The sequence below is a fragment of the Pristiophorus japonicus genome, chromosome 7, assembly GCF_044704955.1.
Source record: "Pristiophorus japonicus isolate sPriJap1 chromosome 7, sPriJap1.hap1, whole genome shotgun sequence".
Lineage (NCBI taxonomy): Eukaryota > Metazoa > Chordata > Chondrichthyes > Pristiophoridae > Pristiophorus > Pristiophorus japonicus.
This window is the reverse complement of record NC_091983.1, coordinates 136,355,485-136,377,045: the sequence shown is the minus strand read 5'-3', so window position 1 is coordinate 136,377,045 and position 21,561 is coordinate 136,355,485. Positions and strand designations below refer to the sequence as shown.

The 21,561-nt window shown below is 45.0% G+C and overlaps 1 protein-coding gene across 1 annotated transcript in view; it reads left to right on the top strand.

Annotated features, from left to right (window-relative positions):
* The window catches only part of frk (fyn-related Src family tyrosine kinase), a 174,131-nt gene that overhangs the window by 140,216 nt on the left and 12,354 nt on the right, over nt 1-21,561 (top strand). Inside the window, exon 3 of the mRNA XM_070885333.1 lies at nt 17,188-17,351. Coding sequence (XP_070741434.1) covers nt 17,188-17,351 — 164 coding nt within the window. The remainder of the gene's footprint in view (nt 1-17,187; nt 17,352-21,561) is intronic.

Sequence of the window (21,561 nt, the reverse complement as noted above, 5' to 3'; positions counted from 1 at the left end):
ATAATAAGGAAAGGGTATACACATTAAACGGTAGGCCACTAAATAGTGTAGATGAACAAAAAAGGGACCTTGGAGTGCTTGTCCACAGATCCCTGAAAGTAGCAGGCTTGGTGGATAAGGTGGTTAAGAAGGCATACAGAATGCTTGCCTTTATTGGCCAAGGCATAGTATATAAGATCAGGGAGGTTATGCTTAAATTGTATCATACTTTGGTTAGGCCACAGCTGGAGTATTGCATTCAGTTCTGGTCGCTGTATTATAGGAAGGATGTGTTTGCACTAGAGAGGGTGCAGAGGAGATTTACTAGGATGCTGCCTGGAATTGAGAATCTTCGTTATGAGGACAGATTGGATTGGCTGGGTTTGTTTTCATTGGAACAGAGGAGGTTGAGAGGAGACTTCATCAAGGTGTACAAAATATTGAGGAGCCTGGACATAGTGGATAGTAAGGGTCTATTTCCATTGGTGGATGGGTCTATTTCGAGGGGGCATAGTTTTAAGGTGGTTGGTGGAAGGTTTAGAGGGGATTTGAGGGGGGGGGCTTCTTTACGCAGCGGGTTGTGGGAATCTGGAACTTGATGCCTGGAAGAGTGGTGGATGCAGAAGCGCTCACCACATTTAAGCAATGGTTGGATGGTCACTTAAAGTGCAGCAATCTGCAGGGTTACGGACCTAGAGCTGGTAATTGGGATTAGACTGGATGATCTTTTGTTGGACGGAGCAGATATAATGGTAAGTACTGCACGGAATAGAATATGGCCAGGATGATGATCTGGACTAGTTTCAATCGCTTGGATGGGTCGGAAGGAATTTTCCCAGATTTTTTCTCCCTAAATTGTCCTGGGTTTTTATCTGTTTTTTGCCTCTCCCAGGAGATCACATGGCTTCAGTTAGGGTGGAGTGTAGAATGTTTTAGTATAAGGGGTGTCGCATTTGTGGTGAGGTGGATTGTTTGGGCTTGGTGCTCTTTTTGTCTTTACGTCATTGTTCATGGGTTTATGTGTGGCCTTTAGGGCTGTTGACCTGGGGCCGTGTGGCTCTTTGTCGGCCGGCGCAGACACGATGGGCCGGAATGGCATCCTTCTGTGCTGTAAATTTCTATGTTTCTATTCCCTAAAATAAGTCCAGAATCGCCACCTCCCTTGCTGGGCTTGCTACGTACTAAAAAAGTTCTCCTGAATGCATTTTAAGAATTCTGCTCCCTCTATACCTTTCACACTAATTCTATCCCAGTTAATATTAGGGTAGTTGAAATCCATTACTATTACTGCCCTTTTTTTTTGCACTTCTCAGAAATTTGCCTGCATATTTGCTCTTCTATCTCCCTCTGTCTGTTTGGGGGTCAATAGTACACACCCGGCAGTGTGATTTCCCTATTTTTGTTCTTCAGTTCAACCCATATGGCCTCATTTGATGATCCTTCTAACATATTATCCCTCCTCACAGCTGTAATTGTTCCTTTAATCAATACTGTGACCCCCCTCCCTCTCCTTTTTTACCCTCCTCTCTATCTCGTCTGAAAATCCTGTAACCAGGAATGTTCAGCTGCCATTCCAGCCCTTCTTTCAGCCATGTCTTGGTAATAACTATAATATCATACTCCCACGTGTCTATCTGTGCTCTCAGCTCATTTGCTTATTCCCTAGACTCCTTGCATTGGAGTATATACCATTTAGCGCTGCCAAACTCCCTTGTTGTCCATTTTCTAGCCTTTATTTCCACTGCCTTCCAAACTCGCTTATTAATTTTTTGCCTTCCATTTCCATCTTTTCTTTTCTCCTTTCTGAAACTACTCTCGGGTTCCTATCTCCCTGTCAAGCTAGTTTAAACACTCCCAACCAGCAGTAGCAACCCCCCCCCCCCCCCCGCACCTGCAGCGAGGATATTGGTCCCAGCCCTGTAGAGGTGCAATCTGTCCGACTTGTGCAGGCCACACCCTTCCCAGAAATGGTCCCAATGCCTCAGGAATCTAAAGCCCTCCCTCCTGCACCATCTCTCCAGCTGCTCATTCATCCTCTCTATTCTCTTATTTCTGTACTCACTAGCATGTGGCACCGGGTGTAATCTGGAGATTACTATCTTTGAGGTCCTGCTTTTTAATCTATTTCCTAGTTGCCTAAAATCTGCCTGCAGGACCTCATTCCTCTTTCTACCTATGTCATTAGTGCTGAAATGGACCATAGCCTCTGGCTGTTCAGCCTCCCCCTCAGGATATCCTGCAGCCATTCAGTGACATCCTTAATCCTGGCAACCAGGGATGCAACATCTGTGGCCGCCAAAACGGCTGTCTGTTCCTCTAACTATCGAATCCCCTACCACTATTGCTCTCCTGTTCTTCTTCCCACCCCTCTCCACCCCCCACCACCATCGCCGTGCAGCTGAGCCACCCGTGATGCCATGAATTTGGCTCTGGCTGCACTTCCCAGAGGAAACATCGCCCTCACCATTATCCAGAACTGAAAACCAGTTAGCGAGGCAATGGAAAGATTTGAAAACATAGATGAGAGTTTTAAAATCGAGATGTTGCTTAACTGGGAGCCAATGTAGGTCAGCAAGCACAGAGGTGATGGGTGAAAGGGACTTGGTGCAAATTAGGACATGTGCAGCAGAGTTTTGGATGATCTCAAGTTTACGGGGGGTAGAACGTGGGAGGGCAGCCGGGAGGGCAGCCAGGTGTGCATTGGAATAGTCAAATCTAGAGGTAACAAAGGTATGGATGAGGGTTTCAGCAGCAGCTGAGCTGAAGCAGGGGCAGAGTCAGGTGATGTTCTGGAGGTGGAAATAGGCGGTTTCAGTGATGACGCGGATATGTGGATGGAAACTCACCTCGGGGTCAAATGTGACACCAAGATTGCGAACAGTCTGGTACAGCCTCAGAAGGCCAAAGAGGGAGGTTGTAATCCAACAGCTGATCGGATGGCCCACAACCAAATGGGTTTTTCTTGCAGTTGGTTAGGTGGAGGGCCATGCTTTTATACTAGTTGGTGCTAGTCACCGATGCAAGACCGAAAGTCAATGAGACTGGAGTAAAGTAAGAATCCTGTGGTCCCTAAAATCCACAGGCTGTAATCCCGACAGTTGCACCAGGAGGGATGCCCTACAGTGCTGACCTTGTTGAGGTATCTGTCTTTTCTCCTTTCTGATTCTATCCCCGGGGGCTGCGGCTTGCTGGTTGGTGGGCTCAGGGGCTGTGAGGAAGCACTCCTGCTCCTCCCGGCCCACAAGCATTGCTACATGAGGCTGAGGCCACCTCATAGCAGCTACCGGGAATCCCGAGCCCCAGGATCCCCCGCCGCCTGCAGTAAAACCTATAGATGCTTCGGGCCTCATTATAATAAAATACCAACCCACCTCTTGATAGCGAGTTGGCAGTCTGGCAGCCCCCACCCCCTTCCCCACCGTCCCACCTGCGTGAAAGGTGAAAGTAGGCGATTTGTGGTAGGGGTTCACATTTAATGAACTTTCACTTGCCCCCCCCCCCCCCCACCCCGTTCTTATCTCTGAAAATTTCGACCCAAGTATCCAGGCCACAGTCAGGCCTGAACCCCTGGTGCGGCCACATTTGTAGGCCTGTGTGCCTCATTTCACTGGGCGTATCATCTTCCATTGTTATGCTGGGTCCCTTGTGGACTGGGGAATGAAAGACTGGAATTTATATAGCGCCTTTTACGACCTCAGGAATTACTAAAGCACTTTACAGCCAATGAAGTACCTTTGGAGTGTAGTCACTGTTGCAATGTAGGAAATGCAGCAGCCAATTTGCGCTCAGCAAGCTCCTGCAAACAGCAATGTGATGATGGTTAAATAATCTGTTTACTTTTTGTGATGTTGATCGAAGGATAAATATCGGTCAGGACACTGAGGATAACTCCCCTGCTCTTCTTCGAAATAGTGCTATGAGAGAGCAGATGGTGTCTTTTAATGTTTCAACCAAAATACGGCACCTCTGACAGCGCAGCTCTCCCTCAGTACCGCACTGGAGTGTCATCCTAGATTTTTGTGCTCAAGTCTCTGGAGTGGGACGAACCCACAACATTTGAGAGTGCTACCACTGAGCCACAGCTGACACTGTGGAAATGGGAATGCCAGTCTAGGGAGCCCCTGATGCTTCCCCTTCCATCTAAGTGGCCTTTTAAAGGATGGCAGAGACTCCACCTCTTACAAGACTGAACTGGAATTCCAAATGAAGTTTGGGGTCTGACACGTTCCTGGTCCTGGTCTCTTTTCCAAGCCATTCCACTGGACTCTTGCAGGAGTTATGGTGGTAGTCCAACTGAATGACAATGGGAATTTGACTCCTTTTTATTAGTAGGCCACTGAATAAGCTTAGTTGTTACATTTTATTAAATACAGACTTGAAAAACATACAATTGCTAGTTTGTTCTGGAATATAAAGCACATTTGAAAAATTAAACTATTTTCTGCCATCTAGTGGCCTATAAATGTTTTCATCAAATTTTATGGCACCACTGATTGTCTGAAATTCAGGGATTGCATTCTGTTAGTCACATGTGAATCAGAAGTCCCATTGCATTTTGTAAATTTACCAAGTGATGCTGTATAACTGGTGTTGAAATGCAAAATTAGCATGCATATGATATAGAAGTTGTGCACCATGTTACTGTTCTGGCTGAAAAAGATTAATCTTTTCTCCGTTCCAAGGCTAGTTTCCAGCATACTCTAATTTGCAGTATCTTTTCAAAATACTAAGATTAACTTTATTTATCTGGATACTCATCGTCATTTTTTTTAAATCCTTCCTTGTTTGTGAAATTTATTTTATATATAGAGTGACTAATATTGTCAAAGAAACAAATTAATCATAGAATCAAAGAATCTTACAGCACAGAAGGAGGCCATTTGACCCGTCCTGCCTTTGCCAGTTCTTTGAAAGAACTGGCCAATTTAGTTCCACACCCCACCTTTCTCTCCATAGGCCTGCAAATTAGACCTTTTCAAGTCTATGTCCAGTTGCCTTTTAGATTCCTATGGAATCTGATTCCACCACTATTTCAGGTAGTGCATTCTTAAACACCCTCTGTGTGGAGAAATATCTCCTCATTTCCCTTCTTTTTTTTTGCCAGTTATTTTAAATCTATAACTTCTGGTTACTTGCCAGAGGAAATATTTTCTCCCTACTTGCTCTATCAAAACCCCTCATAATTTTGAACCACCTCTATTAGATCTTCCCATAACCTTCTTTGTTCTAAGGAGAACAATTCCAGCTTCTGCAATCTCTCCACATACCTGAACTCCCTCATCCCTGGTATCATCCTTTTCGGTGTCCTCTGTACCCTCGCCAAGGTCGTGATATCCTTCCCAAAGCGTGGTGCTCAGAATTGTACACAATACTCCAACTGAGGCCTAATTAGAGATTTGTAAAGGTTTAATATGACTTCCTTGTATTTGTATTCAGTGGTCCTATTTACAAAGCTTTCTTAATCGCTTTATCAACTTGCCCTGCCACATTCAAAGATTAGTGAAAATTCACCCCCAAGATCCCTCTGTTCTTGCACCCCCCCCCCAAAAAAAAGTACCATTGAGATTATACTGCCTCTCCATGTGGTTTTTCCAAAGTGCATCACTTCACACTTATCTGCATTAAATTGCATCTGCCATGCATCTGCCCATTTCAGCAATCTGTCTGTCCTTCTGAAGTCTGCGACTATTATGCCCCCTATTTACTATGTTGCCACGTTTTGTTTTGTCCGCAAACATTAAAATTGTACCCCCATGCCCAAATCCAGGTCATTAATATATAACAAGAAAGTTAACATCAAAAATATTTATTTCCAAATGCATGTTTGTCTGCCATTCAAAGAATTCCCAAATGTATTATACACTAATTGTCCATACATTTGAGTGCATTATAGATTACTTGTTACTTTACTTTCTCCATTGGTAATGCATAATGTTTTTGCGATAAAAGTTCTCAGGGAAAAAAATCAGGAAATGGACAGCAGCATGATGTAGAAAAACTGTTTGCAATAATAGCTTGGATAATTGAAGTTAAAACTTGCATTTACATAGTCTCTTTCACAACAAAATATCTCAAAGAACTTCCTAAAGTGCATCACTTTTTTAGTGTTGTGCCTATGGCCGTCATTGCGAATGTAGAGCATCACACAGAGCAATATGATGAATGACCAGTTAATCAAGGGCGAACCCTACTCTACAAATAGTGCCATAACATCTTCAATATCTTCTCAAAGTTTCTGAATGGTGAGAGGGATTTTTGGTCGTATTATTAGGGTTGTGATGCTATTATACTATGAGCACATCAGGGTTGAAGCATTTGCTACTGGGTGCAGTCAGACCTTTCATCTCTTGGACCTCAGTTCAAATCCTGCCCAGACTGGTCTGTCTTCTCTGTAAGGAAAATGATTTTGGGCAGTCTCAATTCAGTTCAAAACTTTCCCTAATTTGAAACTCATTTGCACAAAGAAGCCACAGGATGGTTAGTGTACAAAATGGAAACATATATCACACTGGTGCAGTAAGGAGTACACTTATAAGGTTTGGACTGAGACACATTAGCCTGGATTTTGCATTCAGCACCGAATGAACGGCGCCAACCATTCATTGCACTTACATTTGCCGACAGACTTTCTATTGGCTTTTGTACTGGAACGTGCTGTGATTAGAAATCCAATCCAGCACAGCACCCTCCATAGGGGATCTGGGACCTGTGTTAACATGACAAACCAACTGTGCATCTCCTAAACCAATCAGATTGAACAATTCTTACTGAAGCACACAGTCTGAGGAAGAAAGTTTAAGTTAGAATAGGTAATTCAATGAAAAATCATGTAGAGAAAGCGAAATAATGAGTGGAAAAGAAAGATGGGATTAAGAGAGCGATATAAAAGAGACAGAAAGAAAGTTTTAAAAAGAAACAGTTCCATTCATGATAATATCCCTTCCCTTGCAGATTCCAATTTAAAAAAATAAGTAAAACACTTCCTAACAGCAACACTCTGCTGCTCAGGACTGCTGCAATCCAGTAGCAATCTTGGGGAACTACTGTATGCATATTTACATAAGAACATAAGAAATAGGAGCAGGAATAGGCCATTTGGTCCCTCGAGGCTGCTCCGCCATTTAATACGATCATGGCTGATCTGATCATGGGCTCAGGTTCACTTCCCTGCCTGCTCCCAATAACCCCTTATTCCCTTATCAGTTAAGAAACTGTCTATCTCTGTCTTAAATTTATTCAATGACCCAGCATCTACAGCTCTCTGAGGCAGCGAATTCCACAGATTTACAACCTTCTGAGAGAAGAAATTCCTCCTCATCTCAGTTTTAAATGGGCGGCCCCTTATTCTAAGATTATGCCCTCTAGTTCTAGTCTCCCCTATCAGTGGAAACATCCTCTCTGCATGCACCTTATCATGCCCTCTCATAATCTTATACATTTTGATAAGATCACCTCTCATTCTACTGAATACCAATGAGTAGAGGCGCAACCGACTCAACCTTTCCTCATAAGTCAATCCCCTCATCTCCGGGATCAACCTAGTGAACCTTCGCTGAACTGCCTCCAAAGGAAGTATATCCTTTTTTAAATATGGAAACCAAAACTGCACGCAGTATTCCAGGTGTGGCCTCATCAATACCCTGTATAGCTGTAGCAAAACTTCCCTGCTTTTATACTCCATCCCCTTTGCAATAAAGGCCAAGATTCCATTGGCCTTCCTGATCACTTGCTGCACCTACATACTAACCTTTTGTGTTTCACGCACCAGGATCCCCAGGTCCTGCTATGCTGCAGCACTTTGCAATTTTTCTCCATTTTAAATAAAAGCTTGCTCTTCGATTTTTTTTCTGACAAAGTGCATGACCTCACACTTTCCAACATTATACTCCATCTGCAAAATTTTTGCCCACTCACTTAGCCTGTCTATGTCCTTTTGCAGGTTTTTTGTGTCCTCCTCACACATTGCTTTTCCTCCCATCTTTGTATCGTCTGCAAACTTGGCTACATTACACTCGGTCCCTTCATCCAAGTCTTTGATATAGATTGTAAATCGTTGGGGTCCCAGCACTGATCCCTGCGGCACCCCACTAGTTAGAGATTGCCAACCTGCGAATGAACAATTTTCCCGACTCTCTGTTTTCTGTTAGTTAGCCAATCCTCTATCCATGCTAATATATTACCCCCAACTCCATGAACATTTATCTTGTGCAGTAATCTTTTATGTGGCATCTTATCAGATGCCTTCTGGAAGTCCAAATATACCACATCCAATGGTTCCCCTTTATCCACCATATTCATTACATCCTCAAAGAATTCCAGAAAATTTGTCAAACATGACTTCCCTTTCATAAATCCATGCTGACATTGCCTGACTGAATTTTGCTTTTCCAAATGTCCTGCTACTGCTTCTTTAATAATGGACTCCAACATTTTCCCAACCACAGATGTTAGGCTAACTAGTCTATAGTTTCCTGCTTTTTGTCTGCCTCCTTTTTTAAATAGGGGCGTTACATTTGCTGTTTTCCAATCTGTTGGGACTGCCCCAGAATCCAGGGAATTTTGGTAAATTACAACCAATGCATCCACTATCCCTGCCGCTACTTCTCTTAAGACCCTAGGATGCAAGCCATCAGGTCCAGGGGATTTATCCGCCTTTAGTTCCATTATCTTACTGAGTACCACCTCCTTAGTGATTGTGATCAAGTTAAGTTCCTCCCCCTCCCCCCCCCCCCCCACCCCCACCCCCTTGGCCCCTTGACTAATCCACTGTTGGGATATTTTTAGTATCCTCTACCGTAAAGACTGATACAAAATATTTGTTCAGAGTTTCTGCCATCTCCATGTTCCCCATCACTAATTTCCCGGTCTCGTCCTCTAAGGGCATCTCCACCCAAAATATTACAATGAAAAAACTAAAACTAAATAAACACAAAACTGATTCCTGCAGCAAGTCAATGCAAGCTACCCCATTTCTTAAAAGACAATTATTTACAATGTCAGCATTTCCACATGAGGTGAAACTTGTGCCAGGCCTTTATGGCTCTTAGCCACCCCCCCACTTCCTGTCAGCCTCCTCTCACGCCTGCTGCTCCTCAATGAGGCCTCAGTGCCTACAGCAAGGCTGCTGGAGGGCTGCTGTGTTGGGGGGCAAACAATGCAGATGGTGACTGAGGATGCCCTGGACCAGCTCATGGCCTGGAAGGTGTGGACTGCTGTGCCTCATTATTGGTAGAAGCGGTCACTGATGGCTGGGGTGTCAACCGTGTATGGTGCATGGTTGGTGAGTCAGTGGTGGGAGTCGGAATGCTGTCATCCTGAGGAAGGACAACACCTTCCATTTCCTGGGAGCCACTGACTCTCCGATGGGGCTGGGCCTCAGCATCCAGAGCACGATGTGTCTCCACAATTTGCTGGTCTGCTTCAGCACCATCCCTCCCCTTTTGGACCATGGGGAACACAGACGATGGCACGAGTCATCGACTGCATCACATCACCAAGCTGAAGTGTAGCTTGTGTCTGTGATTCGATTGATGCTGCAACATGTTCAATGGTACCTGCCACACTCTGGAATGCCACTGTCTCTGCTCGAGACCACCAGCCTCTGTGAGTGGGCAATGGTGGCCTCGCTGGAGTCCTGAGTCACATTGATTATCCGTGATGTTGCCTCCGCAACAGTCGCAGTAAGCTTGTCGATGCTCTCTGGGATCCATCCCAATGCATCCATAAGCTCATGGTGCATTCCTATAGTTTCCCTGGACATTTCCACCAAGTCTAGTTCCATGTCTGCCTATCGTTGAGCAGACTGACTTTGCCGACTCACACTCGGGGGAGCTGGCCTGCGAGATTGCCCTCTCACTGCATTGCTGTAGGCGACTGGGGTCAGGAGCCTCCGAGGACTCAAACCCCTCAAAGATCTCATTGCCGCCAGATAACAAGTGTGGAGATGGGGCAACTGGTGGGCTCGGCAGCTCAGTGTTGGTTGTCTCCTCTGCCTCATCATCACCACCATGGTCTGAGCTTGATGTGTCCCAGGAAGGCTGGCACGATTGTGGCTGATCTTCTGCAAACACAAAAACACATGCGTGTGGTTAGCAGCAGGGGAGGAGGCAGGCTGACATGTTCATTTGAAGGGCCACCACCACTTCATTATACGATTTAATGCAGTCTCTTCAGGCGCCCTATCCATTTACATACCCTCACTATCCGAAGGGGGCTCAGCATCGCCCCCGGCAACTATCCGAGCTGCTACTCCAATTAGGACCGACATCTGTTCCTCAACATCATTCAGTTCCAGTATTTGAGGTGGCCCTCTGCCTGTTGTGGGAGTGCTTCGACTGCAAAGAGAAAAATAGGAAGGGTTCTGTTGTGGCACATATACCTACCATAGTACAATAGGTGAAACTGTGTGAATGTTCCAGTGGCTTTCGATGTTGCATGAGCTTCGTGAGTGATTGCTAGGAGGTTAGAGGGATATAACATAGGGGCTGCGGGTGATCTTTCTGAGAGCCATAGTAGCAGTGGGAGTGTATTGCGCAGAAGGATAGAAATGCGTGAGTTCATGTGTATCGATCATTAGAAGGCAACGGGTGAGGAAGTAAACCTTCATTTTTCTTATGTATTGTGAAACCCACCTCACAGACAGCAAGACTTTTGAGAGGAACCATATGCATGAAAGACTTCACATAGTGTGTGAGATTCATGTTAGAAGGAAAGTAGCCATACATAAATGTGAATGGTACTCACCCTGACAGCCTAGTAAGGTCATTGAACTTTTTCCGACATTGTGTCCCAGTTCTGGGCACAGTGTCTGCAGCAGAGACCACCTGCGCTATGTCTTTCCACAGTCTCTTAAACACAGGTAGGAGTGATCTGGCTCCCCCAGCAAGATGGAGTGAGGATCACCTCCTCTCCACTGCATTGACTAAGGCCTCACTCGCCTCATTGCTGAAGTGCTTGGTATGTTGCCTTCCTTCCTGCTCCTCCATCTCTGCAGAAGTGGCTGAAGTGCAGCGGTTTATATGCGCATGCGCGCAGGAAGCTACTGCGCCCTGCATTAGCGACCGGGGAAAAAAAGAAAAACACTGCACATGCGCAAAATGGCCGCCTCTTTTAACAAAACAAGTTTTGGCTCGGGTGCACAAAGTCTGTTATGCAATGCCTGACTTAATGCTAATGCTCATCCAACTTACTATTTCGTCAACTTGCAGTCGAAGGCGCAAACTAATTTTAGGCGCTAACTTTAATGCTCCGCCGCGATTAACGTCCCAAAAGTCCAAAATCCAGCCCATAATCTAAAAGGAGTACATATTGAATCTGTAAAAACAACAGGACAGATTTTCTCACTTCTCTGTGCGAAAACAGAGTGCAGGAAAGACGTCACTGTTTGGAAGCCCCTTTCCATGCTTTCTCTCAAGCTTAGCATCTGCACGACATGTTGGACCCCAGACCCTGAATGGCAATAGTCTGAGTTTCCATTGTAGCTATCAGAGCTTTCATCACAGTCTCTATAACTGAGGGTGCAATGTGCGGAGAAGTGACCACATGTTACATTATGTTTTGATGCCATGTGCAATGACCCCACACCAGTTGAAGGTGGACTCCTCCACTCTGTTATGGTGCAGAAGGTCCCTGGCAGCCCAATGCATCATGTAGTTGCTGGTGCATGGCTATTACACTTCATTTTTAGGCTGGGCACCGGAAGTCATCACTTGTGCCTTCTATCGCTATCGCAGAGCTCTCCCTCCAGAGAGCTGGTTCATGGGCCATTCTTTCCCCCTGTCCTTGGTCCAACTCACTTGTGCTCGGTGATTCACCCAGTGCAAAACCCTCGAACTGACTCTCTACTGGACTACACTTCCTCCCACTCCACATCCTGTAAGGACTCCATTCCTTTCTCACAGTTTCTCCGTCTCCATTGCATCTGTTCTGACGACACCACTTTTCACACTAGTGCCTCTGACATGTCTTCCTTTTTTCTCAACCGAGGATTCCCCTCCGCTGTGGTTAACATGGCCCTCGACTGTGTCTGTTCTATTTCCCGCACCTCTGCTCTCACCCTTACCCCTCCCTCTCAGAACCATGACAGGGTTCCCATTGTCCTCACCTTTCACCCCACCAGTCTCCATGTTCAACCTTCGCCATTTGCGCCACCTTCAGCATGATCCCACCACCAATCACATCTTCCCTTCCCCTCTCAGCATTCCGAAGGGACAGCTCCCACCTGACATCCTGGTTCATTCTGCAGTCGCCCCCAGTACCCGCTCCGCTTCCCACGGCACCTTCCCGTACAAGCGCAGGTGATGCCCTTTTACCTCCTGCCTTCCCACTATCCAGGGCCCCAAATTCTAGGGAGAGCGATAGTGATAGGGGATTCAATGGTGAGGGGAATAGATAGGCATTTCTGCGGCTGCAACCGAGACTCCAGGATGATATGTTGCCTCCCTGGTGCAAGGGTCAAGGATGTCTCGGAGCGGGTGCAGGACATTCTAAAAAGGGAGGGAGAACAACCAGTTGTCGTGGTGCACAATGGTACCAACGACATAGGTAAAAAAAGGGATGAGGTCCTACGAAACGAATTTAAGGAGCTAGGAGCTAAATTAAAAAGTAGGACCTCAAAAGTAGTAATCTCGGGATTGCTACCAGTGCCACGTGCTAGTCAGAGTAGGAATCGCAGGATTGCGCAGATGAATACGTGGCTTGAGCAGTGGTGCAGCAGGGAGGGATTCAAATTCCTGGGGCATTGGAACCGGTTCTGGGGGAGGTGGGACCAGTACAAATCGGACGGTCTGCACCTGGGCAGGACTGGAACCAATGTCCCAGGGGGAGTGTTTGCTAGTGTTGTTGGGGAGGAGTTAAACTAATATGGCAGGGGGATGGGAACCAATGCAGGGAGACAGAGGGAAACAAAAAGGAGGCAAAAGCAAAAGACAGAAAGGAGATGAGGAAAAGTGAAGGGCAGAGAAACCCAAGGCAAGGAACAAAAAGGGCCACTGTACAGCAAAATTCTAAAAGGACAAAGGGTGTTAAAAAAACAAGCCTGAAGGCTTTGTGTCTTAATGCAAGGTGTATCCGCAATAAGGTGGATGAATTAACTCTGCAAATAGATGTTAACAAATATGATGTGATTGGGATTACGGAGACGTGGCTCCAGGATGATCAGGGCTGGGAACTCAACATCCAGGGGTATTCAACATTCAGGAAGGATAGAATAAAAGGAAAAGGAGGTGGGGTAGCATTGCTGGTTAAAGAGGAGATTAATGCAATAGTTAGGAAAGACATTAGCTTGGATGATGTGGAATCTATATGGGTAGAGCTGCAGAACACCAAAGGGCAAAAAACATTAGTGGGAGTCGTGTACAGACCTCCAAACAGTAGTAGTGATGTTGGGGAGGGCATCAAACTGGAAATTAGGGGTGCATGCAATAAAGGTGCAGCAGTTATAATGGGTGACTTTAATATGCACATAGATTGGACTAGCCAAACTGGAAGCAATACGGTGGAGGAGGATTTCCTGGAGTGCATAAGGGATGGTTTTCTAGACCAATATGTCGAGGAACCAACTAGGGGGGAGGACATCTTAGACTGGGTGTTGTGTAATGAGAGAGGATTAATTAGCAATCTCGTTGTGCGAGGCTGCCCCTTGGGGAAGAGTGACCATAATATGGTGGAATTCTGCATTAGGATGGAGAATGAAACAGTTAATTCAGAGACCATGGTCCAGAACTTAAAGAAGGCTAACTTTGAAGGTATGAGGTGTGAATTGGCTAGGATAGATTGGCGAATGATACTTAAGGGGTTGACTGTGGATGGGCAATGGCAGACATTTAGAGACCGCATGGATGAACTACAACAATTGTACATTCCTGTCTGGCGTAAAAATAAAAAAGGGAAGGTGGCTCAACCGTGGCTATCAAGGGAAATCAGGGATAGTATTAAAGCCAAGGAAGTGGCATACAAATTGGCCAGAAATAGCAGCGAACCTGGGGACTGGGAGAAATTTAGAACTCAGCAGAGGGGGACAAAGGGTTTGATTTGGGCAGGGAAAATGGAGTACGAGAAGAAGCTTGCAGGGAACATTAAGGCGGATTGCAAAAGTTTCTATAGATATGTAAAGAGAAAAAGGTTAGTAAAGACAAACGTAGGTCCCCTGCAGTCAGAATCAGGGAAAGTCATAACGGGGAACAAAGAAATGGCAGATCAATTGAACAAGTACTTTGGTTCGGTATTCACTGAGGAGGACACAAACAACCTTCCGGATATAAAAGGGGTCAGAGGGTCTAGTAAGGAGGAGGAACTGAGGGAAATCCTTATTAGTCGGGAAATTGTGTTGGGGAAATTGATGGGATTGAAGGCCGATAAATCCCCAGGGCCTGATGGATTGCATCCCAGAGTACTTAAGGAGGTGGCCTTGGAAATAGCGGATGCATTGACAGTCATTTTCCAACATTCCATTGACTCTGGATCAGTTCCTATCGAGTGGAGGGTAGCCAATGTAACCCCACTTTTTAAAAAAGGAGGGAGAGAGAAAACAGGGAATTATAGACCGGTCAGCCTGACCTCAGTAGTGGGTAAAATGATGGAATCAATTATTAAGGATGCCATAGCAACGCATTTGGAAAAAGGTGACATGATAGGTCCAAGTCAGCATGGATTTGTGAAAGGGAAATCATGCTTAACAAATCTTCTGGAATTTTTTGAGGATGTTTCCAGTAAAGTGGACAAGGGAGAACCAGTTGATGTGGTGTATTTGGACTTTCAGAAGGCTTTCGACAAGGTCCCACACAAGAGATTAATGTGCAAAGTTAAAGCACATGGGATTGGGGGTAGTGTGCTGACGTGGATTGAGAACTGGTTGTCAGACAGGAAGCAAAGAGTAGGAGTAAATGGGTACTTTTCAGAATGGCAGGCAGTGACTAGTGGGGTACCGCAAGGTTCTTTGCTGGGGCCCCAGCTGTTTACATTGTACATTAATGATTTAGACGAGGGGATTAAATGTAGTATCTCCAAATTTGCGGATGACACTAAGTTGGGTGGCAGTGTGAGCTGCGAGGAGGATGCTATGAGGCTGCAGAGTGACTTGGATAGGTTAGGTGAGTGGGCAAATGCATGGCAGATGAAGTATAATGTGGATAAATGTGAGGTTATCCACTTTGGTGGTAAAAACAGAGACACAGACTATTATCTGAATGGTGACAGATTAGGAAAAGGGGAGGTGCAATGAGACCTGGGTGTCATGGTACATCAGTCATTGAAGGTTGGCATGCAGGTACAGCAGGCGGTTAAGAAAGCAAATGGCATGTTGGCCTTCATAGCGAGGGGATTTGAGTACAGGGTCAGGGAGGTGTTGCTACAGTTGTACAGGGCCTTGGTGAGGCCACACCTGGAGTATTGTGTACAGTTTTGGTCTCCTAACTTGAGGAAGGACATTCTTGCTATTGAGGGAGTGCAGCGAAGATTCACCAGACTGATTCCCGGGATAGTGGGACTGACCTATCAAGAAAGACTGGATCAACTGGCCTTGTATTCACTGGAGTTCAGAAGAATGAGAGGGGACCTCATAGAAACGTTTAAAATTCTGATGGGTTTAGACAGGTTAGATGCAGGAAGAATGTTCCCAATGTTGGGGAAGTCCAGAACCAGGGGTCACAGTCTAAGGATAAGGGGTAAGCCATTTCGGACCGAGATGAGGAGAAACTTCTTCACCCAGAGAGTGGTGAACCTGTGGAATTCTCTACCACAGAAAGTAGTTGAGGCCAATTCACTAAATATATTCAAAAGGGAGATAGATGAAGTCCTTACTACTAGGGGGATCAAGGGGCATGGCGAGAAAGCAGGAAGGGGGTACTGAAGTTGCATGTTCAGCCATGAACTCATTGAATGGCGGTGCAGGTTAGAAGGGTTGAATGGCCTACTCCTGCACCTATTTTCTAAGTTTCTATGTTTCTTTCAATTTAGTATACTGTATTTGCTGCTCACAATGTGGTCTCCTCTACATTGGGGAGACCAAGCGTAGATTGGGTGACTGCTTTGCGGAACACCTCCATTCAGTCCGTAAGTATGACCCCGAGCTTCCGGTCGCCTGTCACTTTAATTCTCCGCTCCACTCCCACTCCGACATCTCCGTCCTTGGACTCCTGCACTGTTCCAATGAAGCTCAACGCAAGCTCGAAGAACAGTACCTCATCTTTCGTTTAAGCACTTTACAGCCTTCTGGACTCGACATTAAGTTCAACAATTTCAGAGCATAACCTGTGCCAATCTTTGTCTCCCTCCCCACACCCCCCCCGCCCGAGCTTATGTTTATTTTGCCCTCTCTTTCTCCAATAGCAGCTGAACATTATTCTCCCATTCACACCATAGTCGACCCGAATTGTTAACTCTGTGTTTTTCTCTCCACAAATGCTGCCTGACCCACTAAGATTTCCAGCATTTTCTGTTTTTATTTCAGATTCCAGCATCCGTAGTATTTTGCTTTTGTGTGACTCTTGTACATGGGGTGCCAATTTCAGAACTGGTACTTGCAAGAATGAACGCAAGTCATCGTGCATCTTCCACATGGTGTGTGATCTGTTGAGACTTGTGAAATCAGGGGAGCATAATTAGATGCTGAGAGAAAAAAGCAGGAGGTGCAGTGAAGTGAGGGCAGTAGCAGGCACAGAGTATTCAAGGATCTTCTGAGTACTGGGGGTTCCTGTGAGTGGTGCAGGGCTGAGAGACATGTAAGTAGCAGTAGTAGCTTAGCAGTTCTGGTCAAATCATTGATTTTTTTTCCTGACCGTTTCTCAATCCTCTGTGATGCTTCGTGCATTCAGCTGCTTGGCTACCTCTGTTTACAGTTGGTAGCCTTCACCCATCAGCTGTGAAGTGATATTCCTTCCTTCTACTGACCTCCTTGGCACTGTCGGAAAATCTTTGCCCAACGCCACTCCCAAATTGCTCTTTAGTTTTGTAATTTTTTTTTAAAGTTCTGTATTGGTTGGTTTGTTTTTATAACTGATCCCCAGTGATCCATTATTACACTTTGTCCAGGTTGAGTTCAAATCAAAGTGACCTAAGATAATTGAATTCTGGGTTAGGTTTACTGCCATCTCTTTCACTTGCTGTCTCCCAAACTATTACCCATCGTTAACATTGTGTGAATACTGCTTTGAATAAAATGCATTATGAATGCTGTCTTGTTTATTTCTGTATTTAATACATATTTTACAGTTCGTGATGGAGATACTGTGAAACATTATAAAATCAGACGGTTGGACGGAGGTGGATTTTTTATTGCAAGAAGAGCAACATTTCACACCTTGGTAGAGCTCGTTGACAACTATATGCAAAGCCAAGATGGCTTGTGTACAAAACTTGATGCTCCATGTCAGAAGGTGGCGTAAAGTGTAAAATTAAAGCAAATGTTTAATTTTATCAAAAACATTATTTTACTTTAATGAGTCATTTATTCATCATTTATTTTTCATTAAAATATTTGCCCAGAGTAAGTAACATTGCAAGAATGTTTTTCTTTTGTTGTCACAAAGCTTTTGAATGCTTAGGTGTTAGTTGAGCAGCTCTGCAGATTGTAAAGGTTTTTGAGTGGTGTTTTATCAAGCAAAGGATTCCCCAATAGGTATATTCTATTTGTTGGTTCTGTTTCTGTTTGGATGGATAAACCACTTTTTCATTGATACTTGAAAATCTACAACCCTCTGTCCTGCCCAGCAGTGTAAACACTTAGTAATTGCTAAAAGCACAGGTTGAAGTTTTATCGTCCCAGCAAGGAAAACAACTAAGTTAATTAATTTTCAAAGATACTGAGGAATTAATAAAAATTGAAAATGCTGGAATCCTGAATTAAACAAAGTGATGGAAGTATGAATCAAATCAGTCAGCTTCTAGAAAAAGCAATGATATGTTCACCTTTCCAGGTGGGTGACTCATCAAAATTCAAACCTAAATGATAAACAAGCATTTTTGCAATGTTAGGAGAAAATAAAGGAAAAAGTGGATTAAATGGAACAAGTTTGCTGACGATACAAAGATTGGAAGAAAAGCAATGTGTGAGGAGGACACAAAAAATCTGCAAAAGGACATAGACAGGCTAAGTGAGTGGGCAAAAATTTGGCAGATGGAGTATAATGTTGGAAAGTGTGAGGTCATGCACTTTGGCAGAAAAAAAAATCAATGAGCAAGTTATTATTTAAATGGAAAAAGATTGCAAAGTGCTGCAGTACAGCAGGACCTGGGGGTAATTGTGCATAAAACACAAAAGGTTAGCATGCATCTACAGCAAGTAATCAGGAAGGCCAATGGAATCTTGGCCTTTATTGCAAAGGGGATGGAATATGAAAGCAGGGAAGTCTTGCTACAGCTATATAAAGTATTGGTGAGGCCACACCTGGAATACTACGTGCAGTTTTGTTTTCCGTATTTAAGAAAGGATATACTTGCTTTGGAGGGAGTTCAGAGAAGGTTCACTTGGTTGATTCCGGAGATGAGGGGTTGACTTATGAGGAAAGGTTGAGTAGGTTTGGCCTCTACTCTTTAGAATTCGGAAGAATGAGAGGTGATCTTATCAAAATGTATAAGATTATGAGGGGGCTTGACAAGGTGGATGCAGAGAGGATGTTTCCACTGATGGGGGAGACTAGAACTAGAGGGCATGATCTTAGAATAAGGGGCCGCCCATTTAAAAAGGAGATGAGGAGAAATTTCTTCTCTCAGAAGATTTGTAAATCTGTGGAATTCACTGCCTCAGAGAGCTGTGGAAGCTGGGACATTGAATAAATTTAAGACAGAAATAGACAGTTTCTTAAATGATAAGGGGATAAGGGGCTATGGAGAGCGGGCGGGGAAGTGGAGCTGAGTCCATGATCGGATCAGCCATGATCTTATTGAATGGCGGAGCAGGCTCGAGGGGCCGTATGGCCGACTCCTGCTCCTATTTCTTATGTTGTTATATTCTTATACGCCTCCTTTGTTCTTTTGGTGTTGATCTTAAATTTATTCCCTAGCCACCAGCTCCATCCCTCTCCCTGGGTACAGTGAAGCTGAACCAGACTATTCACAACTCCGGCATCGTGTCTGACCCTGAGTTGAGCTTCCGATCCCATATCCTCTTCTCTTCCAACTCCATAACATTGTCTCCTTCCTCCTTCCTCCTTCCTCCTTCCTCCTTCCTCCTTCCTCCTTCCTCCTTCCTCCTTCCTCCTTCCTCCTTCCTCCTTTCTCCTTCCTCCTTCCTCCTTCTTCTCCTCCCTCCACCTCCTCCTCCCCCCATCTCCACCTCCTTCTTCTCCTCCCTCCACCTCCACCTCCACCATCTCCACCATCTCCCCCTCCTCCACCTCCCCCATCTCCACCATCTCCACCATCTCCCCCTCCTCCACACTTTAGGAATGATATATTGGCTCTGGACTGATTGCAGGGCAGGTTTACCAGAATGATACCTGGACTCCAAGGGTTAAATTACGAGGAGCGATTACACAAACTAAGGTTTCTATTCCCTGGAACTTAGAAGGTTAAGGGGTGATTTGATCGAAGTTTTCAAGATATTAAGGAGATTAGATAGGCTAGATAGAAACTATTTCCACTGGTTTGGGAGTCTAGGACTAGAGGACATAGGTTATGAATTAGAGCCTGGCCTTTTCAGAGTGCAGTTAGGAAACACTTCTACACGCAAAGGGTGGTAGACATTTGGAATTCTATTCCGCAAATGGAAGTTGATGCATGGTCAAATGTTAATTTTAAAGTTGAGATTGACAGATTTTTGTTAACTAAAGGTATAAAGGGATATGGGACGAAGGCGGCTATATGGAGTTAGGTCGCAGATCAGCCATGATCTCATTGAATGGCTTGAGGGGCTAAATGGTCTACTCTCAAACACCACTTGTGGCAGCAAGTTCCACATTCTCACTACTTTGTGCAAAGAAGCTTCTCCTAAATTCTTTATTTGATGTGTTCGTGGATATCTTATATTTATGTCCCCTTGTGCTGGTCTTACCCATAAATAGAGCAGTTTGTCTACATCCAGTCTGTAAAGCACTTTGGGATGCTGTAAATTCATGAATAGTGCTATATAAATGCAGGTCTTTGTTTTCCTTTTAATGCGGTGCTTAGGCAGCAGACAGAGTTCTGTTACCTTGTTGTGGTTCACACTCATTTCAATGGTATCAGAGCACATGTATGTATGCTTGGACCATGAGCAGAAATGTTATATCTGAGCAGCACATTGATATGACAGCAGGTAAGCACGTAGCTTCTCCTTGGACATTAAAAAAAAGTTTATGATGTTTTGGGAGATCCAATACACAGCCTAAGCCCTTATAAACGATGGTTTGTACCATGCTAGACTTAATAGGAGACTAGCTGCTGGAGGTGGCTTTAGTGTACTTTGTAGTGAGATTGTCTACCTGATTCCCAGATTATATTGCCACTTCACTTCAAAAGCATAATGGAAACCATGGGCTCAATTTTCCCCAGTGCCATTTTTCAGCATACTTGAAGAGTTACGCCCATTTTTTGGGGGCTCAACTACGCCAAAAAAAAATCATCCAACTTTCCCCGTTTGAATTGTTGATTTTGGCGCCATGTAGCCTGTCCTTTAGCTTTGGGGGTGGAGCCTAAGATCTGCACCAAAAAGATCGGGTTGCCAGGGTAAGAGAATCAGCACAGCAGATGCAGTTCCACGGTCCGGACAGCAGCAACAGAGAGGGAGAGTGGGAGAGGAGAGAGGGGCGGGTGGGGGGAGGGGGAGAAAGAGGGGAGAGGCCTTTAGGCCAGGGGTAGGAGCTGCACTTGTCGGGGAGGGCCTTTCTTTCGGCCATGGTTAGAAGCAGCACCGGGCACCGGGAGGGAATGCAGGCTGACACACTGCAGGCTGACGCTGGAAAGTGAAACATACAACACATTCTGGCCAGCTCACAGTAACCTGCACAAGAAACCTGCAGCAGCATTCAAGCATTAAATTATTAATGTGTTTATGCCAAAAGTCTATACCCCACTCCCCCATTCCCTCCCGGTGCCCGGTGCTGCTTCTAACCATGGCCGAAAGAAAGGCCCTCCCCGACAAGTGCAGCTCCTACCCCTGGCCTAAAGGCCTCTCCCCTCTTTCTCCCCCTCCCCCCACCCGCCCCTCTCTCCTCTCCCACTCTCCCTCTCTGTTGCTGCTGTCCGGACCGTGGAACTGCATCTGCTGTGCTGATTCTCTTACCTGCGCCGATTTTGTTAACTGCCCAGAATGTTTTCCCAGAGTGTTCACATACGCTGTCCATGGAAAAGCTGGAGTTAATCGGAGCTGGCCAAACTTGCTTAAATGTCCAGAATTGGCGCAGGTGGCAGGTTTACGCCCCCAATGAGGTAAAAAAATCGCAGCCTAAGAAAATCCTACCTAAGTGAATTACGCTAGCACAGAAACTTTGGGGGAACTTGGAGATTTGAATTTACTCCAAAAAAAAACGGTGCACGCTAAAAAAGGGCACAGATAATTGGGGAAAATTGCGCCCATTAGATTGTGGTGAAGTGTTATTTTCTTTAAAAAATAACTTGTTTGTTTGTAGTAATCTGAATTTTCTTTATAATAAAGTCAAACTAAGTTTT